The sequence below is a fragment of the Phragmites australis genome, chromosome 16, assembly GCF_958298935.1.
Source record: "Phragmites australis chromosome 16, lpPhrAust1.1, whole genome shotgun sequence".
NCBI lineage: Eukaryota > Viridiplantae > Streptophyta > Magnoliopsida > Poales > Poaceae > Phragmites > Phragmites australis.
In genome coordinates this window covers 29529728-29547270 of record NC_084936.1, presented here as the reverse complement: position 1 = coordinate 29547270, position 17543 = coordinate 29529728, and the positions used below count along the sequence as shown (strand labels likewise).

Below are 17543 nucleotides of genomic sequence, written 5' to 3'. Positions count from 1 at the left end.
CTTTCAGAAATTGAGATGTTGAATACGAGCACTATGCACCGTATTCTGCACTTCAGATGTCGAATACATCGAGTTTTCGACAGCTGAGGTATCGAATATGGTGTATAGTGTCATATTCAGAATCTAATGTGTTAAATACAAATATTAGATTTATAAATATACCGATATATTATCTATTTTAATAAATATATCGACATATGTTATCTATTTTTCTATTTTTACCCGAATATCTCGGAAGCCCGCCCCTTATACTCTGTCCCCTCCCTTCCTCCTCTGCGCCGCTGGAAGCCTCCCACCTCACCGTGGCCAGCATGTCGGGCAGCGCCACCGGCGGGACGCCGGAGGTCACCCTCGAGACCTCCATGGGCGCCTTCACCGTCAAGGTAATACGTCGAACCGCCGCCCGTCACTTCGCTCGGGAGTATGCACCTCGTCATCTCTCCAGCTCTCTCCTATTCGGCCCCCTGAGCGCTGGGCAGAAGAAAGCTCTCTCTCTCTCTCTCTCTCTCTCTCTCTCTCGGTTCTTGATGCTAGTTGATGGTTATTTGCCTGGATGGGTGCTCTACTTGGTCGGCAGATGTACTACAAGCACGCGCCTAAGACCTGCAGGAACTTCGTCGAGCTCGCGCGCCACAGCTATTACAACAACGTCATCTTTCATCACCGCATCATCAAGGTCTCTCTTTTTTTATCGTTTCGCTTCCCAACTTCTTCTTTCTTGTGTTGTCTGATCCGAATCCAATGAGGTTACTTATTGAGTTGATGTTGTTCTTGTGCTTGTTTAGGATTTCATCGTGCAAGGTGGGGATCCTACTGGAACCGGCAGAGGTGGGTGAGTCCATCTATGGGTGAGCAATCTGTCCACTGCCCTTGCTTTATTGTTTAATTAACGATTACATTATCACTCAAGTCGAATGAATGGTAGCTTACAGCAGCAATAGATGTATACCCTGTATTCGTTGGACAGTATTAAGCATTGTGTTGGGTAAGATTAGCTATTCTGATAGTACAACTACAACATTTTGGTGGCCATGTTACCACTGTTTTTGGCCCGCTGTAAGTGTTATTTGGGGATAAGCTAGTTTCTTGCACCACTTGTAAGACGTTTTTTTTCTAGGGCTGGTTGTAAGATGAAATTGTTTGTGCCATTCTTGCTCTTTTAGTTGGGATCCTGGCTGAGATTGCTGCTCATGCTGCCATTCCTGTTTTTACAGAGAAAAGTTTGAGGATGAGATGAAGCCGGAGTTGAAGCACACTGGGGCTGGAATTCTGTCCATGGCCAACGCTGGTTCAAATACAAATGGAAGCCAGTTCTTCATAACTCTTGCATCCTGTCAATCACTTGATGGTGAGGCTACCATTTTGGATCATTGATACCAACACTGCACATTTATGCTTTTGCTTGTTTGCCTTCTTTGAATGGTATTGACCTTTTCACTGGAAAGCTGGAATGCATTCCACAGGTTGATTCATCAGTGTCTTTTCTTGTTGACACCTGAAAACATGTCGATTAAGATTGTGTTTTTTCTAGTATATTTTGAAGGATTACAAAGACAAAAAATGAATTAGTTTTTGAACAGCTCCTTATGTACCTGTTGAACATTGGCAAGTGTCGGAGTTGCCCTTTTTACCATTCTCTTTCCATGTTGTGCCTAATGCACACTGTCCACTAGTCCAGGGATTATGGTGACTGCATAACTGTAATTTTCTCTTTTGCAGCTGTCTCTGTCTGGTATGTTTAACCATAGGAGATTTTGCGTCTCAGAATGTCAGTTGTTGAAAATTGCTCACATCTGAATTTGGCATGATAGATAACACTCATGTTGAACTTTGCATCATCTCATTATGCTTTCAGTTTCATATAATTAACATGATTGTAATATGAATTTACATGATAGATAACACCCATGTTGAACTTTTCATCATCTCATTCAGTTTCATACAATTAACATGAGTGTAATATCCCAGGAAAGCATATAATTTTTGGGAGTGTCTGCAGTGGAATGGAAATTGTTAAGCGCCTTGGAAGTGTGCAGACTGACAAAAATGATAGGTGATACCTATAGCTGTACATATCGCACCGTATATCTTACCTCTAATTTCTCCTCAAGAGAGAGTTGTATCGTATGGCATTGTCATTACAACGTATGGCCTGCATTAGGAGTTTCTGTACATGTTGTTAACGTACATACTTGGGGCCTACATTTGTATTCTTTGGAAGGATATATCTTGCCATTTCTTGTTGCTATTCTTGACGATATTTCCTCCCTTGAAATCAAGGATTGATCCCTCTATAAATGGCTATATGTATGAGAAAATGTAGGCCGCACATTGTGTGCTGCGCTTTCCCAAAACTCTCTCTCCTTTCTGGTTTTCCTATATCAGAGCGATCGATCCGATCATCGCTTCCGCTCTCTCTCTCCGCCATGGGCACTGTCTCCAGCCAAGACACCTCCCTGGCGTCTTTCTCTTCCACCACGCCGGCCGCCCACACCGCCCTTGTCCCCTCCACCGCGACTGCCGCAGCCAATGTTGCCTCGATCAAGTCGCACATCCCCATCGTCCTTAGCATGAAGGCCGCGAACTACACCATGTGGTCTACGTTCTTCAAGGTGTTGTGTGGCAAGTTTCATCTGTTGCATCACATCGACGGTTCCATCCCCACCACGATCCAACGTGGGCTCAAGAGGACTGCATCATCCTCTCGTGGCTTTTCGGCTGCATCCACGAGGATGTGCTCACCATCACGGTCGAGCCCACCCAGACCGCGCGGGATCTCTGGCTTCGCGTCGAGGGGCAGTTCCGTAACAACCATGAGACCCATGTCGCTTATCTTCATCATCAATTTCACTCGATCCTGTAGGGTGATCTATTGATAACGGAGTATTCCCAGCGTGTCAAATCACTGGCCGATGATCTCTGCGATGTTGGTCACGCCGTGTTTGAGCCGACGCTCATGCTAAACCTTCTATGCCACCTTTGCTCGATCTTCACCAACATCGTCGATAACATCTCCTTCAAGACGTCGTTACCCTCATTTAGCAAGGCCTGCTCCTACCTCCTCATGACGGAGATGTATCAGAAGAATGACGCGACCTCCGGCACTGCCCTCGCTGTTTCCGACGGGCCGCACGTCGGTTGTGGCTCTGATGGGTGCCCAGCAGGGCGCGGGGGCTCCTCCTCTGGCGGCCACCAGTTTACTCCGAATGAGGCCACTCGTACTCTACCCCAACCGGTCTGTGGATCTGCTTCAACCTCAGCATGGGGCCTGTCTATGGTTCGGGCAACGCTGCTGGCCAGGGTATACTCAGGCCTCGCCTTGGCATGCCGAGCGATGCCTTCACGGCTTTTGCCCCGGTGGCCACCTCTTCAGCTGGCTTGGCCCAATCTTCCCAACCTAATTGGGATCAAGCTGGCCTCATCAGTGCACTCAACACCATGTCGCTCTAGCAGTCACCAACTTGGGTGATGGATTCTAGTGCCTCTTCGCATATGGCCTCCACTGATAGTAATCTTACCTCCTCTCCTTTCCACCTACCAGCAAATATCACTATCGGTAATGGTTCCATCGTCTCTGCTCTTCGTTCTGGTCACACCTCCCTCTCCACTCCTTCTTCCTCCTTTGTTTTGTCAAATGTTCTTGTCGTTCTGTCCTTAATTAAAAACCTTATTTTTGTACGTCAAATTACTCATGACAACTCTTGTTCTATCGAGTTTGACCCTCTCGGTTTTGTCTTGGCGCCCTCCACTACTTCCTCAACATATCAGTTCAGCGTACTCAGGGCGGTATTTTTTTGTCACAACGACAATATGCCGCCGATCTTCTCCAACAAGCTGGTATGGTCGATTGTCACCCCTCAGTAACCCCGATAGACATCAAAGGGAAACTCTTGGCAAAGGATGGACTTCCAATGGCCGATCCTACGGAATATCGTAGTTTCACAGGCGCTCTTCAATACCTCACATTGACGCACCCAGACTTATGTTATGCTGTTCAGCATGTGTGTCTCTTCATGCATGCGCCCCATGAGCCTCACCGTGCCCTCATCAAGCGCATTCTTCGGTACGTCAAGGGCACCATGGATTTCGGCCTCCAGTTACTCCATGCTACCTCTACAGACCTCACAGCATACTCTGATGCGGATTGGGATGGCTGCCCCGACTCGCGACGCTCCACATCAGGCTACTGTGTCTACCTCGGTGATACACTCATCTCCTGGTCCTCTAAGCGCCAAATGATCGTTTCGCGCTCCAGTGCTGAAGTTGAGTACCGAGCTATTGCGCACGTTGTGGCTAAATGTTGTTGGCTTCGTCAGCTTCTCTAGGAGCTCCATGTCTTGGTTCCTAAGGCTACCATGGTTTTCTGCAATAATGTCAGTGCCATCTACACGTCGTCAAACCCTGTTCAGCACATACGCACCAAACACATCAAGATCGATATTCACTTAGTTCACGAAAAGGTTGCTCTCGGTGAGGTGGGCATACTTCATGTTCCCTCCAGTCAGCAATTCGCTGATGTTGTGACCAAGGGTCTTCCAGTGCAGTTATTCCAGGATTTTCGCTCCAGTCTCAGCGTTCGGGAGCCTCACGCTTCGACTGCGGGGGGCAGTTAACGTACATACTTAGGGGCTACGTTAACACATGTTTTTGTTTTTGTTTATGTAGAATTGAAAGGTCACATGTCACAATTGATTTCTTACTAAAGAAGAAGGAATGCATGCCTTACCATTGATTGGACTGTCGAAATTTCCCGTGGAAATTGGCATAGGATGAATCATGATGCTGATGAATAGACTATATATATAAACAGACCATATTTCCATAGATTCACTTGTCAGGAATTCATGTTTCTCTATTTCGATCTAGTAGTGAAACTCTGGTCTCCGTTTGCTGTTTACCCTTGCTGAGGTTTCTTACCTTTGTTGGTTCAGGCCCATCCATGAAGTGAAAATCCTGCGAGCCGTGGTCAAAGATTAAAGCAAGCGCCGAAGTTCTACTTGACATCATGACCTCTGAACATTGGTTTAGTCTTGTAGCTGCGTTCATGGCACTAATATGGCTCAGGTTCTCAAAAGAAAATCGGCTCAGGATCATACATTCCCTGTTTGCCTTAGTGGTCCTGTAAGAAGTTGTATCGCGCCATTTGGGAAAAGATAAAAGCCTAGCCAGTTCTGGCTTTGTATGACTGTTCTGAAGTTTCGGAACAACTGATGAATCCTTTCTCTGTCTGACCTGAAAATCTACCTGATCAGTAGAACATAACTTTTGAGTAAGAAGGTGCATGCTGGTCTTTGTAACGGTCCGAGGCAAACGGTTTCAGCCTGGAGATCCGCACCCCCGGCTGGCTGACTGAGTCTTTCCCGGACCTGGAGAGGTGTCTCGCTGGAGGAGTTGCTATTCCTGACCATACATACTGTTATTGCTGTTGCATACGATTTCTGCAGGGTGCGTGGGTACGAACTAGTTGAAAATGTAAAAGCTCAGATCAGACCAGTTCACTGAAATCATACAAGATCATACGTAATAAATTCCATGGCGCCATATCCATATGCCCGCCTCTAAATTAAGTTTTCAACCTCACAGTGCACTTTAGTAAATGATACATCCATCTATGATCATATGCTGCCTGCAGCCAGCCAGGAGAGGAGTAATCAAATGTCTCCCTATCGTTTTTTTTTTCTTGAGTACATAAGGACATCTCCTAGCACACACCTAGACTAGATAATACAGTGGAACAAAAACGCTGACCAGGGCAGATTGTCGAGGCATGTGGTTTGCTTTGTTTTCCCCTAAAATATGCTGGTAGATGCTAATGGACATGTGAGAACTCAACTGAGCGATCTGCCATTTCATTCAGCACCGTACTGCTTACTGTAAATGCTAGTGTACTCTTCTTCCTCCTTGCCTTTCAAGCCGAGGGATGGAAGACTACTCCAAAGCTGAGGGATGCAAAGGCCAAAGTGGCCGAGCAGAAAGGTGGATTCAAGTTTTCTTTAAAGAAAAGAAAAGAAGATGCACGGTGCAACTTCAGTACAATATTTTTTTTCAATCTAAGCTTACTGTCGAACATAACATTGTTTCATACGTATTTCGGATAAAATACATCCAGTGCAGATGAAAGATTTCCTTCCAGCAACAATCCATCAGCCAACACAATTCTGCTGGGCAAACAAACTCACAAATCACACGTTACCCGCGGGGGGGGGGGGGGGGGGGTGGGGAGGCTCAAAAGACGCACAGAAAAAAAGGGAGCAGTATCATGAACATATGGATCACACAGCCTGTTGAAATTGCCTCGGTTAATCGACTCTCTAGAAGTTGTGTCACCGTGATGTTTCTACATATACAAACAGTGTCTTGTTCTATTGTTTCTAACATTGCAACTTAAGCTATCATATCATAAACCTACAGAGGGGATACAGTTCTACAAATCCAACTCTATAAGCTTTCCCCATGAATTATATCTTACATTAGCTACTACAAGTCACAGGTCACCGAAGATTCGCAACCGGATGGCACTGGCACATATGTGCTCTTATCCATTACCAGTGTCAATAAATGAGACACCCGGCGTTGACTCCCAATAGCTATCTGAGTGCAAATATCAATTGCGTATCTCAAGCTACAGTAGATCAGTTTTGGTCTGCATCAATGGAGCGTGCCATCGTCTTGGTCATCGGCTGATGTGACCATTCGCTTCACATTTCACAGAAGTGGATGAATCAGGTGAACTAACACCAGTCACCGTTATTGGGGGCTGCTTATCTTCCTCCACAGTCACATTTGCTTTCTGTGGTTTCAGACCTGCAAGCTTCTTGGCAGTTTTGTCCGAGTCTTGCTTATTGACAACTGGATGTTCCTGTAACAATTCTTGGCGCCTGAGAGATGGCACGTCCCCATCACAATACCTGCGCCACATGTTTCTGTATGCAGCTTCCAGGCCACGTGTGAATTTCTCTCCGTCACAGACTGCAGACTTCATCATCAGCTCACGGAGGCTCATTCGCAGTTCTTGCAAGGCAGTGACATCTGATGCCAAATCCAACGCTAAGCTGACATATTCATCCTCTGTTTTAGCAACCAGCCTCCCCAACCCTACAAGAGAAACAGCAAATTGTCAATCCGCAATTCCATATGGATATAAATCCCATTCAACAGTGGGAGAAAAATGGCCTGGTTTAATAGCTAGAACATTTTATTAGCAGCACAGGTTAACATAATGTACGTTCAGGTATTCATGTTTATCTATAATATTCTATGGTAGATATAATTAACATGAAAACGGGGCCGTGGACAACCAAACCTTTGATGCAGGTCCTACATATAACCATGCAGGGGAAAGATAACCAACTTAAAAGGTATGGTTTAATCTATAGGTTATGCTGCATAATTAACAGTTGCATACCAACTTTGCTGAGTATGCTAACACCAACATTATGAGCATGGACTGAACCAGCCATTGTAACACATGGAACCCCCATGTATAAAGATTCACATGTAGTGGTAGTTCCAGCATACGGAAATGTATCCAGGCTGCAAAGAAATGAAACAAAATTCAGACTGCTGTTTAGAGAAACAGCAATAATTGAGGATGCATTTTCAGTGTGAAAATTAAGGACTTACTAATGAACAATCTAAGATATCTACAAGCATGGATCTACCCATTTACAGATGAACACAGAGTCGCATACCCAGGAAAGAAAGAAAAAATACTTAACCTAGAAGGCTAGAAGATCAAAGGTGACACAACTGCTCACCTGATGTCCATTAAGGAATATGCTTGCATGTGATCGTGGTTGAGATGGATGAGTGGCAACAAATCAACTCGTAATGACTCCAAACCCAACTCCTTTAGTGTTGACAAAAATTTCTGTCTGATACTGTCACAGCAAAATGGCTTGCACTTAACCACAAGCCTGGAGTTAGGGACCGCACACAGTATTCGGGCCCAAACTTGCAATACATTTGGTGTAATCTGCCAAAAAAAAACCTAAATGAAATGAGTGATTCAACGGAAAAACAAACCTTTCAAGTGTCAAAGTGTCACCTTTGCTAGATTGTTAAAACTCCCAAACGTGATAAAACCATTTGAAATTGCTGGTGTGGGACAAATGGGCCCAGCTTCTGGGGAAGGGGTGTAACAAAGAAAGCTTTCAGGAAGGCGCGCCAACTCTTCAACATGCCTGTAGACAATTGCTACTATGAGCCTCTAGATATCTGAGGGGAGAAAAGTACATGCCAGAATAACTATAGCTGCAAGATAAGCCTATGTCTTACTTTTGGTTTGTACTAGGTGGATCCGCTAATGGGTCTGTAATTCGATAGTCAATTGTTGGCAAACCTGTTGTATTAGGGTAGCCAATCCAGGTAACCTGTGCAGACATATACATCCAAGTTAAAAGGAGCGCTTTTCAGCAAATAATCAGATAATCATTGATCAAGATTCTTGAATGGTTCAATTGGACAGGCAGGAAAGTACACAATCATGTTGGCAGGCTCAAATGAAGAAGATTGTGAACGTAAAAATAGATATAATATTGCTCGTGTGCAAACAGTTCTGAAATTTCGTTAGAAACAGACATGCATCATGGAGCACCAAAGTACCTGAATAGGAGCAGGTCGGCATGCCATTGTTCCTAACTTATTGTTTGCCGTATGACCCGTAAGTTCCACAAGTATGTCCACTTTATCCTCTCTCACCAAGCTAGCAACCCTCTTTTCATCAATACCATATATATCTCTCCAAAGTCCACCCTTTTTCAACACCTTATCCTTGAATCTAAGTGTCTTGGCATCTGCCTAAATAATCATTGATGAAAGAAAATATGAATGAAAAACTATAATAGAAATAGAGAATAAAGTACGATGAAAAAGAAAGGCAAGGAAACCAAGGAGCTTGTATACTCAAAACAGACTACAGCAGTGCAGCTCTAGGTACTAAGGCGAACCAAACATAAATGGGACAAATTTCTCAGCAACACTAAAGATCATGCAAGCAGGGAAATAACACCAGGTGGCACTACTCCACCCATCAACCTCTCATTGGATATTATATTTCCGGTTTACGTATATATAGTATTACTAAGCTAAATTTTCCTAGGCAAATGTAATTACCACTCCCTACCCTGTGATCACTGGATTACCACTTCTGTTTTGATAAAGGAATAATTTTGTATACTTGCTTAGATACAAATTTTGGCTCCTAATAAAGCAAGGCAATCTCACAAGTTTATGACTCAAAGTGTGTACAACCCAGAACAATAGCTAACAGGAAAAGGAAACGGTTATCTATACCTTCACAACACCGGAGTAGACAACCACTTTGCAATTTGTGTAGTCATGGTGTGTAAGTGGAGCTTCAATGAAGTATGACACAGAGTGAGTAAAGTAATCAGGAGATACATAGCCGATGATCAATGGGCGATCAGCAACTTTTGAGTTATCCCAACTAGTATATTGTGGATATAATTTCATAAAGCGCTTGCCCCATTCCCTGCGAAATAATAAAAGATAGTGAATAATCATGCGCATTTATAGCACAGGGAAATTAAAAAAAAACATGCTAATATAAATATGTAATGTCTATTGTAAATAGTCCACAGAATGACCTGTGAGCTTCATACAGCTTGTCATCTGAGCCCTCATCAATATAGTTCATTGCAAGCAAACGGTTCTGTAAAAATGAATTATTATATAAATTTAACACATAAGGAGAGAATGTAAGCTAAACGGTCAGCCACTGCAAAAATATAGACCATAGGTTCCACAAAATTTGTAGAACAGCAACAAAAATAGATAGAATTGCAAGCAACAGCAAAGCTTAAATAATGATTTTCATTCCAGAATGATAAAGAGGTGACAGGCTATTATTTGTAGCTGTGCAACATTTACATATGGTTACTCACCAAATTGAGCAAGACCTATTAAGATTTACTAGTGGTACCTGATGAAATGATTAATTTTTTTATGTATAACATACAGCAGACCCCAAAATAAATTTAATGAGCATGATCTAGGCCAAAAAGAGTACCTGACCAGCATTTCGTGAATCAGGATCAATCTGAAGGCATCTCTCATAAGCCTGTATGGCTAAAGTAATACTTCCAGCATCTCTGTAAAGAACACCTAAGATAAAAGCAATGATGAATTGTCAGTTAATAACTCCGATAAATAATTTTAATGAGTTATCTTGGAATTTGGAGTTGAATAAAAATGCAATATTTAAAAAAGAAGGGGGCGGAAAGGCATATATGATTTGACAGACTTGCAGCATACAAAGGATTTGACAGACTAGCAGCCTACAAAGGGGATTCTTAGCTCAAAAATGTTGTTTCAAATGAAATGATAGAATTTAATCGTTTCATATGGCATCAGTTGGTTAATCATTACCTAAGTTATTATATGCTTCGGCATATGTGGGATTTGCAATTATGGCCTTCTCAATCATGCTTGCAGCAGCATCCATCTTACCCTGTATGAATTGATGAATATAAACATATTTCAGTAAGCTAAAAGTGCAAACTAATCAGACAATCACAATAAGAATTGTGCAAGACAGATTTGATAGGAGAGGAACAGACCTGAACAGTATAGACAACTCCAAGGTTATTTAACGACTGGGAGAAATTTGGCTTAATTGACAGGGCCATCTAAAACATAAAAATATAAAACAAATTAGTATTAGTCCACAAATAACCTAAACAGAAGTGCATAATCAGTTTAACTTACTTCATAACATTCAACAGCTTTGTCAAGGTTATCCCTATCCTTGTATATCACTCCCAAGTTGTTGCAAGCCTCCGCACAGCGAGGATTGAAGTGCAGAGCAAGCTCGTAAAAAACAATAGCCTTCACATAACTCAGAAATATACAATGTCAGAAAGGTAACAAATGGATGTTAATGGTACAACAAATGAGATTGTCTTATAACTAACCATCTCAAAGTTCAACATTTCACCATATGCAACGCCAAGATTATACATGGCATCAGCATAGTGCCAATTGTAGAACAGAGCTTTCTTGTAATATGCCACACCTTGATTGATGTCACCTTCAATTTTTACCTGAACATTTCCAATGTTTCAAATGATAAGTGAAAACACAAGAGTTGTTCCTTTAAGCAATCACAATCAAATGGCAACTCATACATCACCAGATGAATGTCAATTGCAGGTTACAACTGAGCTTCTACCAAATATGCTCTCGTTAAGGTCACTCAAGACTAATTCTATATCGCCAAATTTACTGTGCTGGAAGTTGAAGATGAGCAGAAAAGCAATTGACAAGAGTTAAATTTGTCTCAGTAAGGGCAGAAAATTAGAAGAATGACTTATGTTTTAAACAAGACTGGAATAATGGAGCTACAGTTCGGTCTGTCAGGCATGATCACTACAAACTTGTGTATTGCACCCAAAGAATGAATAAAGGCAGATGATGGCAACCGCTAGGATGTACACAGCAGACACCAGAAAAAAAATGCTGAGCTGGTTGAAATAATTAAGTGAAAAGGTCTGCACCTTTGTGCCCAAGTCGGTCAGTGCTATTGCCATGTTGTTCTTAGCAATCTCAAAGTTGGGGGAAATAGTCAAGCACCTGGAGTACAGTGAAATTATGCCAAAAGTCACTTTAATATGTCATTCTAGTGGATTACTCAGGAACATCAGCATACTTAATGTGTACCAAAGAATCGCGACTTACCTCTCGTAGCAGGCAATTGCTGCTTCTAGCTCTCCCCGGTTCTTATAGATAACTCCCATGTTGCAATAGGCTTCAGCATACAATGGTCTCTCCAATGCAGCTTTCTCATAACAAGTAAGAGCCATATCAAATTGCAACATCTCTGAATAAACCACCCCAAGGTTGTAATAAGCAGGCTGCATAAATCAGATGTAAGACATTGTCACAATATAAAGTTGTCCATTGAAAAAGAATAATAGTGATGTAGATACAAACTAGAGTTTACGATGGTACCGCATAGTGGTTGTCTACTTCCAGAGCTTCACAATATTTTTTAATTCCCTCCTCTGTATTACCCGCTAGCTTCAAGCTAGTTCCAAGATCAGTCAACACAATAGCTAGAAATTCCGAAGCAGGTTTGTAGGAAGGATCCGCCGTTCGAGCTTTTTGATATGCCTGATCCATTTTTTCCGATTAAAACATTTTAGATTTAAAAATATAGTACTTTTCCGCAATATATTAATGTCAAATGATATGCTTAGGCAAAGATGGAATAATGGAACACAGTCGAGGCAAAAAATCAACACAAAATGACATCACTGCGCTCGCACTAGTCTATTACTGCAACAAGGGTGTCATTATAATCATTGGCATGTTTTATGTTAGGTTAACATCGTACAACGCTCCACCAAAGACTACTGAGTTCGCAACCAAAAAAATCACAAACAAGGTCTGTTTTTAGGCCACGTGTCATAATTCACAAGAATCGGCATGCCATCTGAAAGAACAGAGAATGCACATAATGAATCATGCAAATACCTCTGCAGCTTCAACCAAGTGACCCTCATCTTTGTAGATCATCCCACAATGCGTGAGAGCGCACGCATTTTCTGGCTCAATTTTCACAGCCTCTGTGAAGCACTCAATGGCCTGTCTTGGCAGGTTCTGTGCCTGGAGGCAAATCCCTTTCCCAATAAGGGCCTCCACATTGGTGCCCTCCTTCTCAAGCACAACGTTGTACAACTGAAGCGCATCGGCGAATTTATTGCGCGACCGGAGGATGTTAGCGTACCGCAATGCCTCCTTCCCTTCTAACTGCTGGTTAGCTGGAGAAGCACCATCATTGCGGTCAGAAACAATGCCATTGCTCTCCCTCCCTTGAACAGAGTCCATCCCAGGCTGCCCCATGAAAGAGAGAGTCACCTACTTCTCCTTATCTGTAAAAGAATGCAAGAATCGATCAGTTCCGTGTAGTCCGCTAGTCGCCAAGAATTCCAATTGGAAGCACTAGAATAGGGGTGGAAATGCATAAAAAAGAACTAATTTGGAGCAGGGGTGGACTTGGCGTGGGGCATGGAGGTTCAGTAGAAACCCCAAAAGTTGAGGAAAATAAACTGCAGCCGCGCCACAATTGGGCACCAAGAAATCCTACGGCGTTTACCAATGTCAATCTTGCGCTCTCAAGGAGAAGAAGAACCTAACGGAACCGTGGGTTCATGGACTGTATCAGTGAGGCACCACGCCGCACACGAATGACGAATCCAGAATTAAATGGAGACAAAGAAAGAATGAAAGATTTGGTCTTGATTGAGAAAGCACAGGTCTTTGGACAAGGGAATCCATCCAAGAAAGCTCGGATTACTTACCAACGCCCCCAAGGTAGGAACCAATCCACGTCCGGATGCAAAGATCTCAACTGCACTCCACTAGACGGAGTGCACGGCAGCGCTGCGGCGACGGCCGTGAACTGCCTCGCGGCGCCGGCGGGAGGCTGCGGCGGCGCGGGGCTCAGCTGCGCAGGGTAGGGAGCCAAGCTCTTGACTTTCAGAGCCCTACGCGAGTGGCGGACCGCGCTTCGCCGGCCGCTTGCCCCGCCAGCATCGAGGAGAGCGGTGATCGCCGCCGCGGCGAGGATTTCGGCGGCGGCGAGGGTTTCGGAAGGGGAGAGGGGCGGGGGGGGGAGCGACGCCGTAGTACTGCTGGTCCTCTTTGTGTTTAGGTCCCTCCCTTTTCCCGAAAATTCTTGGTGCTTTTCCTTTACGCTTTGGCCCGTGCGCTCGCTCGCTTTGATTGATTCGAGGGGCCTTTTTGTACTGCCCGTCTGTCTCGCAGTCGCAGCTTTCTTTTCGCTGCCACCCCTTCGGTTTTTGCTTTATTATATTTCTTTTCTTTTATCGACTACGCGGTAAACGTGGTGAGTTTTGCCACGAGAGAATTGATCGGTTTTCTTTTCTTGTCAACTGTTCTTGTTTTTCCTCTAGACGAAAACACGTTTTCTCATAGCTACTCTCTTAATGTGGCTGTGGAATTTTCTATATGAAGGGGAAAAAACATCTATGCTTGATGTGTGAAAGGGTATGGGAAAGAGAGGACTCGTAACTGACTTTATGGCTGTGGAATTTGGTGTTGTAGTCAATCGCCGCTTTGATTTGGAGGATGACATCACTTATGGTAACCGCTAGCATCTATACAGGAGCGGAACCAGCTGAAAAGACTATTGGAGACATTATTTTTATATAACGGATCAATAATACAGATTTTTAGATGAAGAAAGTATAACTTTCAGCTTTTTCATTAACTAGAGATGTATATAACCATTAAACTCATAAACATCTAAACAGGTGTATACCAGAATTTAAACCTTAGTGGATCAAGACATGCACCCACGATTCTACCACCACAACATAAATAACCAACCAGGAACAATAATTTTTTATAGTATTTACGGAATTTCATCGGAGTCACGTGGCCCCGATGGTAAAGGTAGATATTATCTTCCATGTTGTCACCTCTACATAACATGATCACTAATCAATAAAACTCCTACAATAATGCAATGTGCACTTGGTTGCTAACATGGTCTATCAACCGTAGCTGCACATTGTGACGTTTTCACTAACATGTGAGCTAACTCTCGACGAGCCCCATACGTCAACAATGACATCACACGTGTAGTTACGTCAGACGATCTTTCCTGTAGTCGCTCCCCGCTTTGGTTGATTTGGAGGTAGGCGCAACTCGAGATGCGGCTACTGTCGCTACACTAACATCAAGATTTCGACTAGAAGCATCTGTCATCACCTCCACACAGCCTTGATCACTGCACTAAGGCAATCACTTGTCAAGGAGAACTATGCCTCCCTCGCTTGGTTGTGCAGCCATTCCCTCTTCCCCCACCATATGGTTCCTATTTCAGTCCATTCATTTTCCTATTTTCAGTCGCATGAAAAAACCGGCATTTGTGGATTCTGTGGGGAGGGCATTGCCGCCATTACGGAGAGTCAAGATATCATTCTTCTTGCCAATGATACCCCTCAAACCCAACAAAAAGGAGAATAAACAACAAGTTCCTTCAACGCAAGTTTCCAACCTTAATCGGAATAACGGCAAATGCTCCAACCCTGCCGGACTGCTCCAAGCTGGGAAATATGAAGAGGCTGCACCAGAAGAAAGACCGATTTACCGGAAGCCAGCAAATGCAAACGAGGCACAATGAAATAAGGTTCAACAGCAAATAGGGATGATGTCTTGACAAGTGCGAGACAGCCGAAAACAACACAGCAGCCGGAAGTAGTGTCACTAATGTTTTAGTGAATTTATTCTTCCATCTCTGGACATGTATAAACATAGCTGTCCATCGGAGGCTCTGAAACGGGCTTGCCTTCAGGCAGCACAAGGTCAATCTTAGTTAGATCCTTCGGGTTTCTGCCAAAAAAAAAATGACAAGTATATTAGGCAATATAAGAGAGGAGTGCAACAAGCAGCAAATTGTTATATCCTGACAAGTCTACAAGGAGCATGATGTGATGTCAACCGAGTTACAGAAACAGTTCTCTTCATGAACAATTTAACGTAATATAAATCCGTGAAATTCTATACGATGCAGAAGTGCAAGCCGACATTGTTTTCAGTTTTAGCACACCAGACGTATTCAAGCCTTTCTCAGAGCTATTTTCTATTTGTGAGGTGGTTGGTACAGGCCAATGGCTTGCAGAGCTCATACAACATAATCTTTTCATTTCGTAATCTCCTGGGCAAAGGGAACTTGCCCACTTTAAAGAGGTTGTTTGGAACATAATACATGGACAACAGATCACAATCTGAGACTTAGTTTCATCATATAGTAGCACTCTACTCCAAAATAAACCCTCTTTATTCTTAGGGTATGAACCCCTCAAGACTTAACATTATGTTATGTATTCTTTTCATGATAAGGTATAAAACAGATTCTTTAGTCAGAAAGGCAGAGGAATCAAATATTATAGAAAAAACGCTTACAATGTATAGTGGATCAAAAGACTGCATCAGATGAGGAAAGCAAAAAGCACTTGGTCAGACCCTGCTGAGTGCTGAAGCTACTTTTTGAACCAAAATGGATAGAAATAAGTACAACATGGTGGGCTACAAAACTGTAATCATTCGAGGGTTCACTTAACTATGTATGCTGCAAATGCTAAAATTAAACCACATCCACATGTTTTTCACAATACTTAAGATAATTTCTTCTCTTTTTCCCAGGATCATTCTCGTGAAAACATAGAAATTCCATGGCTTGATCCCTAGCGTCATGCTACTCATCTACCTTTCCTCATATTTACCTAAATTCCCTTCCTAAGTCCCACAATTTATCTAAGAATCATCACTAAGGAGTAAGCTGGTGTTAGGATGAGGGGGAACCCAAAATAAGCCCTCTTTAATCTCAGGGTAGGAACTACATCCTAAGGATTTGGATCCGAATTCCTCCTATCGATCCAAACATGACTGAATTTAAGAAGCATCCAATACCCACCAGGAAAAACATGGCCAGAACGTTTCTAGGTTACCCATAAGTAAACCATGCAAAAAAAAAGACACTTCAATGCTTCCTCAGTCATGGCAATGACCCTATCCATTTCTCTCAGAGAATGGAGGACCCCATACAGATCAGGCAACTTTGTGAGTTTTCGCCCAACGTGATACAGACAACGATCTTGCTATACCTTGTCAGAGGTGTCGGTCTTGGTCTTGTCGGCGTCGGCCTTCTCCTGCCCGAGCTTCTTCTTGAGCTTCTCCTGCCGCTCCCTCTCCATCTTCTGCTCCCCGCGCCGCCCCAGATCAAACCGAAACACCGTGAGCCCAGCACCATAGCCGCAGGCATCCGATCGGAGAAATGGTCAACGAAAGGGGTTTGGCGTTCGGAGGTGGGGGGCGACAGACCTGGATGTAGACGCTCTCCTTGGCGCGCTCCTCCTCGCTGAGCACCCGGCCCTTCCCGTCGCTGCTGCTGAGGAGGCGCCCGCCGCCGCTCGCCGCGGAGGCCGGCGGGGAGCGGAGACGCGCGGGGAGGGAGGTCAGCGCTGATCGCATCGCCATCTCCTGGGCTGCTAGGGTTGAAGGGTGGGTGCGGAGTGCTCGCGGCGGCGCCTCTAAATAACCAACAAGCTCCTGAGCAGGTTTAACTTATCTACCGTTACAGAGCGAAATTCGCGTTTACCGATCTTACCGAGTACTGGTAATATAAATCATTCGATAATCGAATTTAAATAAAAAATTAAAAAATTTCTAAAAAACTAGAAACAATTCTAAAACCTTGTATAAAAAATATTTAAAAAATAATATTATTTGCATCATATTCTGTTGGCAGCAAATTTGAAAAAAAGAAAGAAAAAAAAAGCGCGCAAGCTCGCAGTTCAATTATTAACTTATATTAAAGACACACTTAACATGTAAATACATTCTTTTTTTACGTATGATGTATCTTAAGAGAATCTTTAAAATTGGTTTCACTTCATTTAGAGTTTTAACAATTTTTTCATAATTTTTACATAGTTCACAAGCAAAAGATGAATATGTTAAAAAAAACAGCAATGTAATTAATTTTTTCATGC

At 43.2% G+C, this 17543-nt stretch overlaps 2 protein-coding genes and 1 pseudogene across 5 annotated transcripts; 1 reads left to right on the top strand and 2 right to left on the bottom strand.

Annotated features, from left to right (window-relative positions):
* The first annotated feature begins 261 nt into the window (after window positions 1-261).
* Window positions 262-4977, top strand: LOC133896294 (peptidyl-prolyl cis-trans isomerase CYP18-2-like; annotated as a pseudogene).
* A 1283-nt stretch (window positions 4978-6260) lies between these two features.
* On the bottom strand, window positions 6261-13721 carry LOC133895350 (probable UDP-N-acetylglucosamine--peptide N-acetylglucosaminyltransferase SPINDLY). Of its 4 annotated transcripts, none has more exons than XM_062335602.1 (18): window positions 13323-13715; window positions 12496-12893; window positions 11971-12132; window positions 11698-11873; window positions 11517-11592; window positions 10935-11063; window positions 10729-10848; window positions 10581-10649; window positions 10390-10471; window positions 10031-10125; window positions 9609-9673; window positions 9295-9493; window positions 8605-8799; window positions 8278-8372; window positions 8048-8183; window positions 7758-7975; window positions 7406-7533; window positions 6261-7095 (listed from the first exon to the last, which is right to left on the bottom strand). In XM_062335602.1, exons 2-18 carry the CDS (start codon window positions 12862-12864, stop codon window positions 6674-6676), a joined length of 2736 nt encoding a protein of 911 aa, XP_062191586.1. In that variant the 5' UTR covers window positions 12865-12893; window positions 13323-13715; the 3' UTR covers window positions 6261-6673. The 4 variants fall into 4 exon arrangements, 3 of the variants coding, with proteins under 3 accessions (XP_062191586.1, XP_062191587.1, XP_062191588.1); XM_062335603.1 differs by lacking the exon at window positions 13323-13715 and adding an exon at window positions 13118-13182; XR_009905594.1 differs by having other exon boundaries at window positions 6958-7095; window positions 7304-7533; window positions 13323-13721.
* A 1448-nt stretch (window positions 13722-15169) lies between these two features.
* Window positions 15170-17112, bottom strand: LOC133896508 (uncharacterized protein At2g27730, mitochondrial-like). Its single transcript, XM_062337139.1, has 3 exons — window positions 16873-17112; window positions 16656-16748; window positions 15170-15381 (listed from the first exon to the last, which is right to left on the bottom strand). The coding sequence occupies exons 1-3, from the start codon at window positions 17026-17028 to the stop codon at window positions 15361-15363; spliced, it is 270 nt and encodes an 89-aa protein (XP_062193123.1). The 5' UTR covers window positions 17029-17112; the 3' UTR covers window positions 15170-15360.
* Between the last annotated feature and the right edge of the window lie 431 nt (window positions 17113-17543).

What these genes read in the sequence shown, in the direction of transcription:
- LOC133896508 (XM_062337139.1), bottom strand. Translation starts at nt 17,028, where the DNA reads ATGGCGATGCGATCAGCGCTGACCTCCCTCCCCGCGCGTCTCCGCTCC. An exon ending in AGGAGAGCGTCTACATCCAG is followed by an intron (nt 16,749 to 16,872) that starts GTCTGTCGCCCC and finishes CGCGGGGAGCAG; the next exon opens with AAGATGGAGAGGGAGCGGCA. An exon ending in AGACCGACACCTCTGACAAG is followed by an intron (nt 15,382 to 16,655) that starts GTATAGCAAGAT and finishes TTTTTTTGGCAG; the next exon opens with AAACCCGAAGGATCTAACTA.
- LOC133895350 (XM_062335602.1), bottom strand. Translation starts at nt 12,864, where the DNA reads ATGGGGCAGCCTGGGATGGACTCTGTTCAAGGGAGGGAGAGCAATGGC. An exon ending in AAATGTTGAACTTTGAGATG is followed by an intron (nt 10,849 to 10,934) that starts GTTAGTTATAAG and finishes AGTTATGTGAAG; the next exon opens with GCTATTGTTTTTTACGAGCT. An exon ending in TATTCCTTAATGGACATCAG is followed by an intron (nt 7,534 to 7,757) that starts GTGAGCAGTTGT and finishes ATTTCTTTGCAG; the next exon opens with CCTGGATACATTTCCGTATG.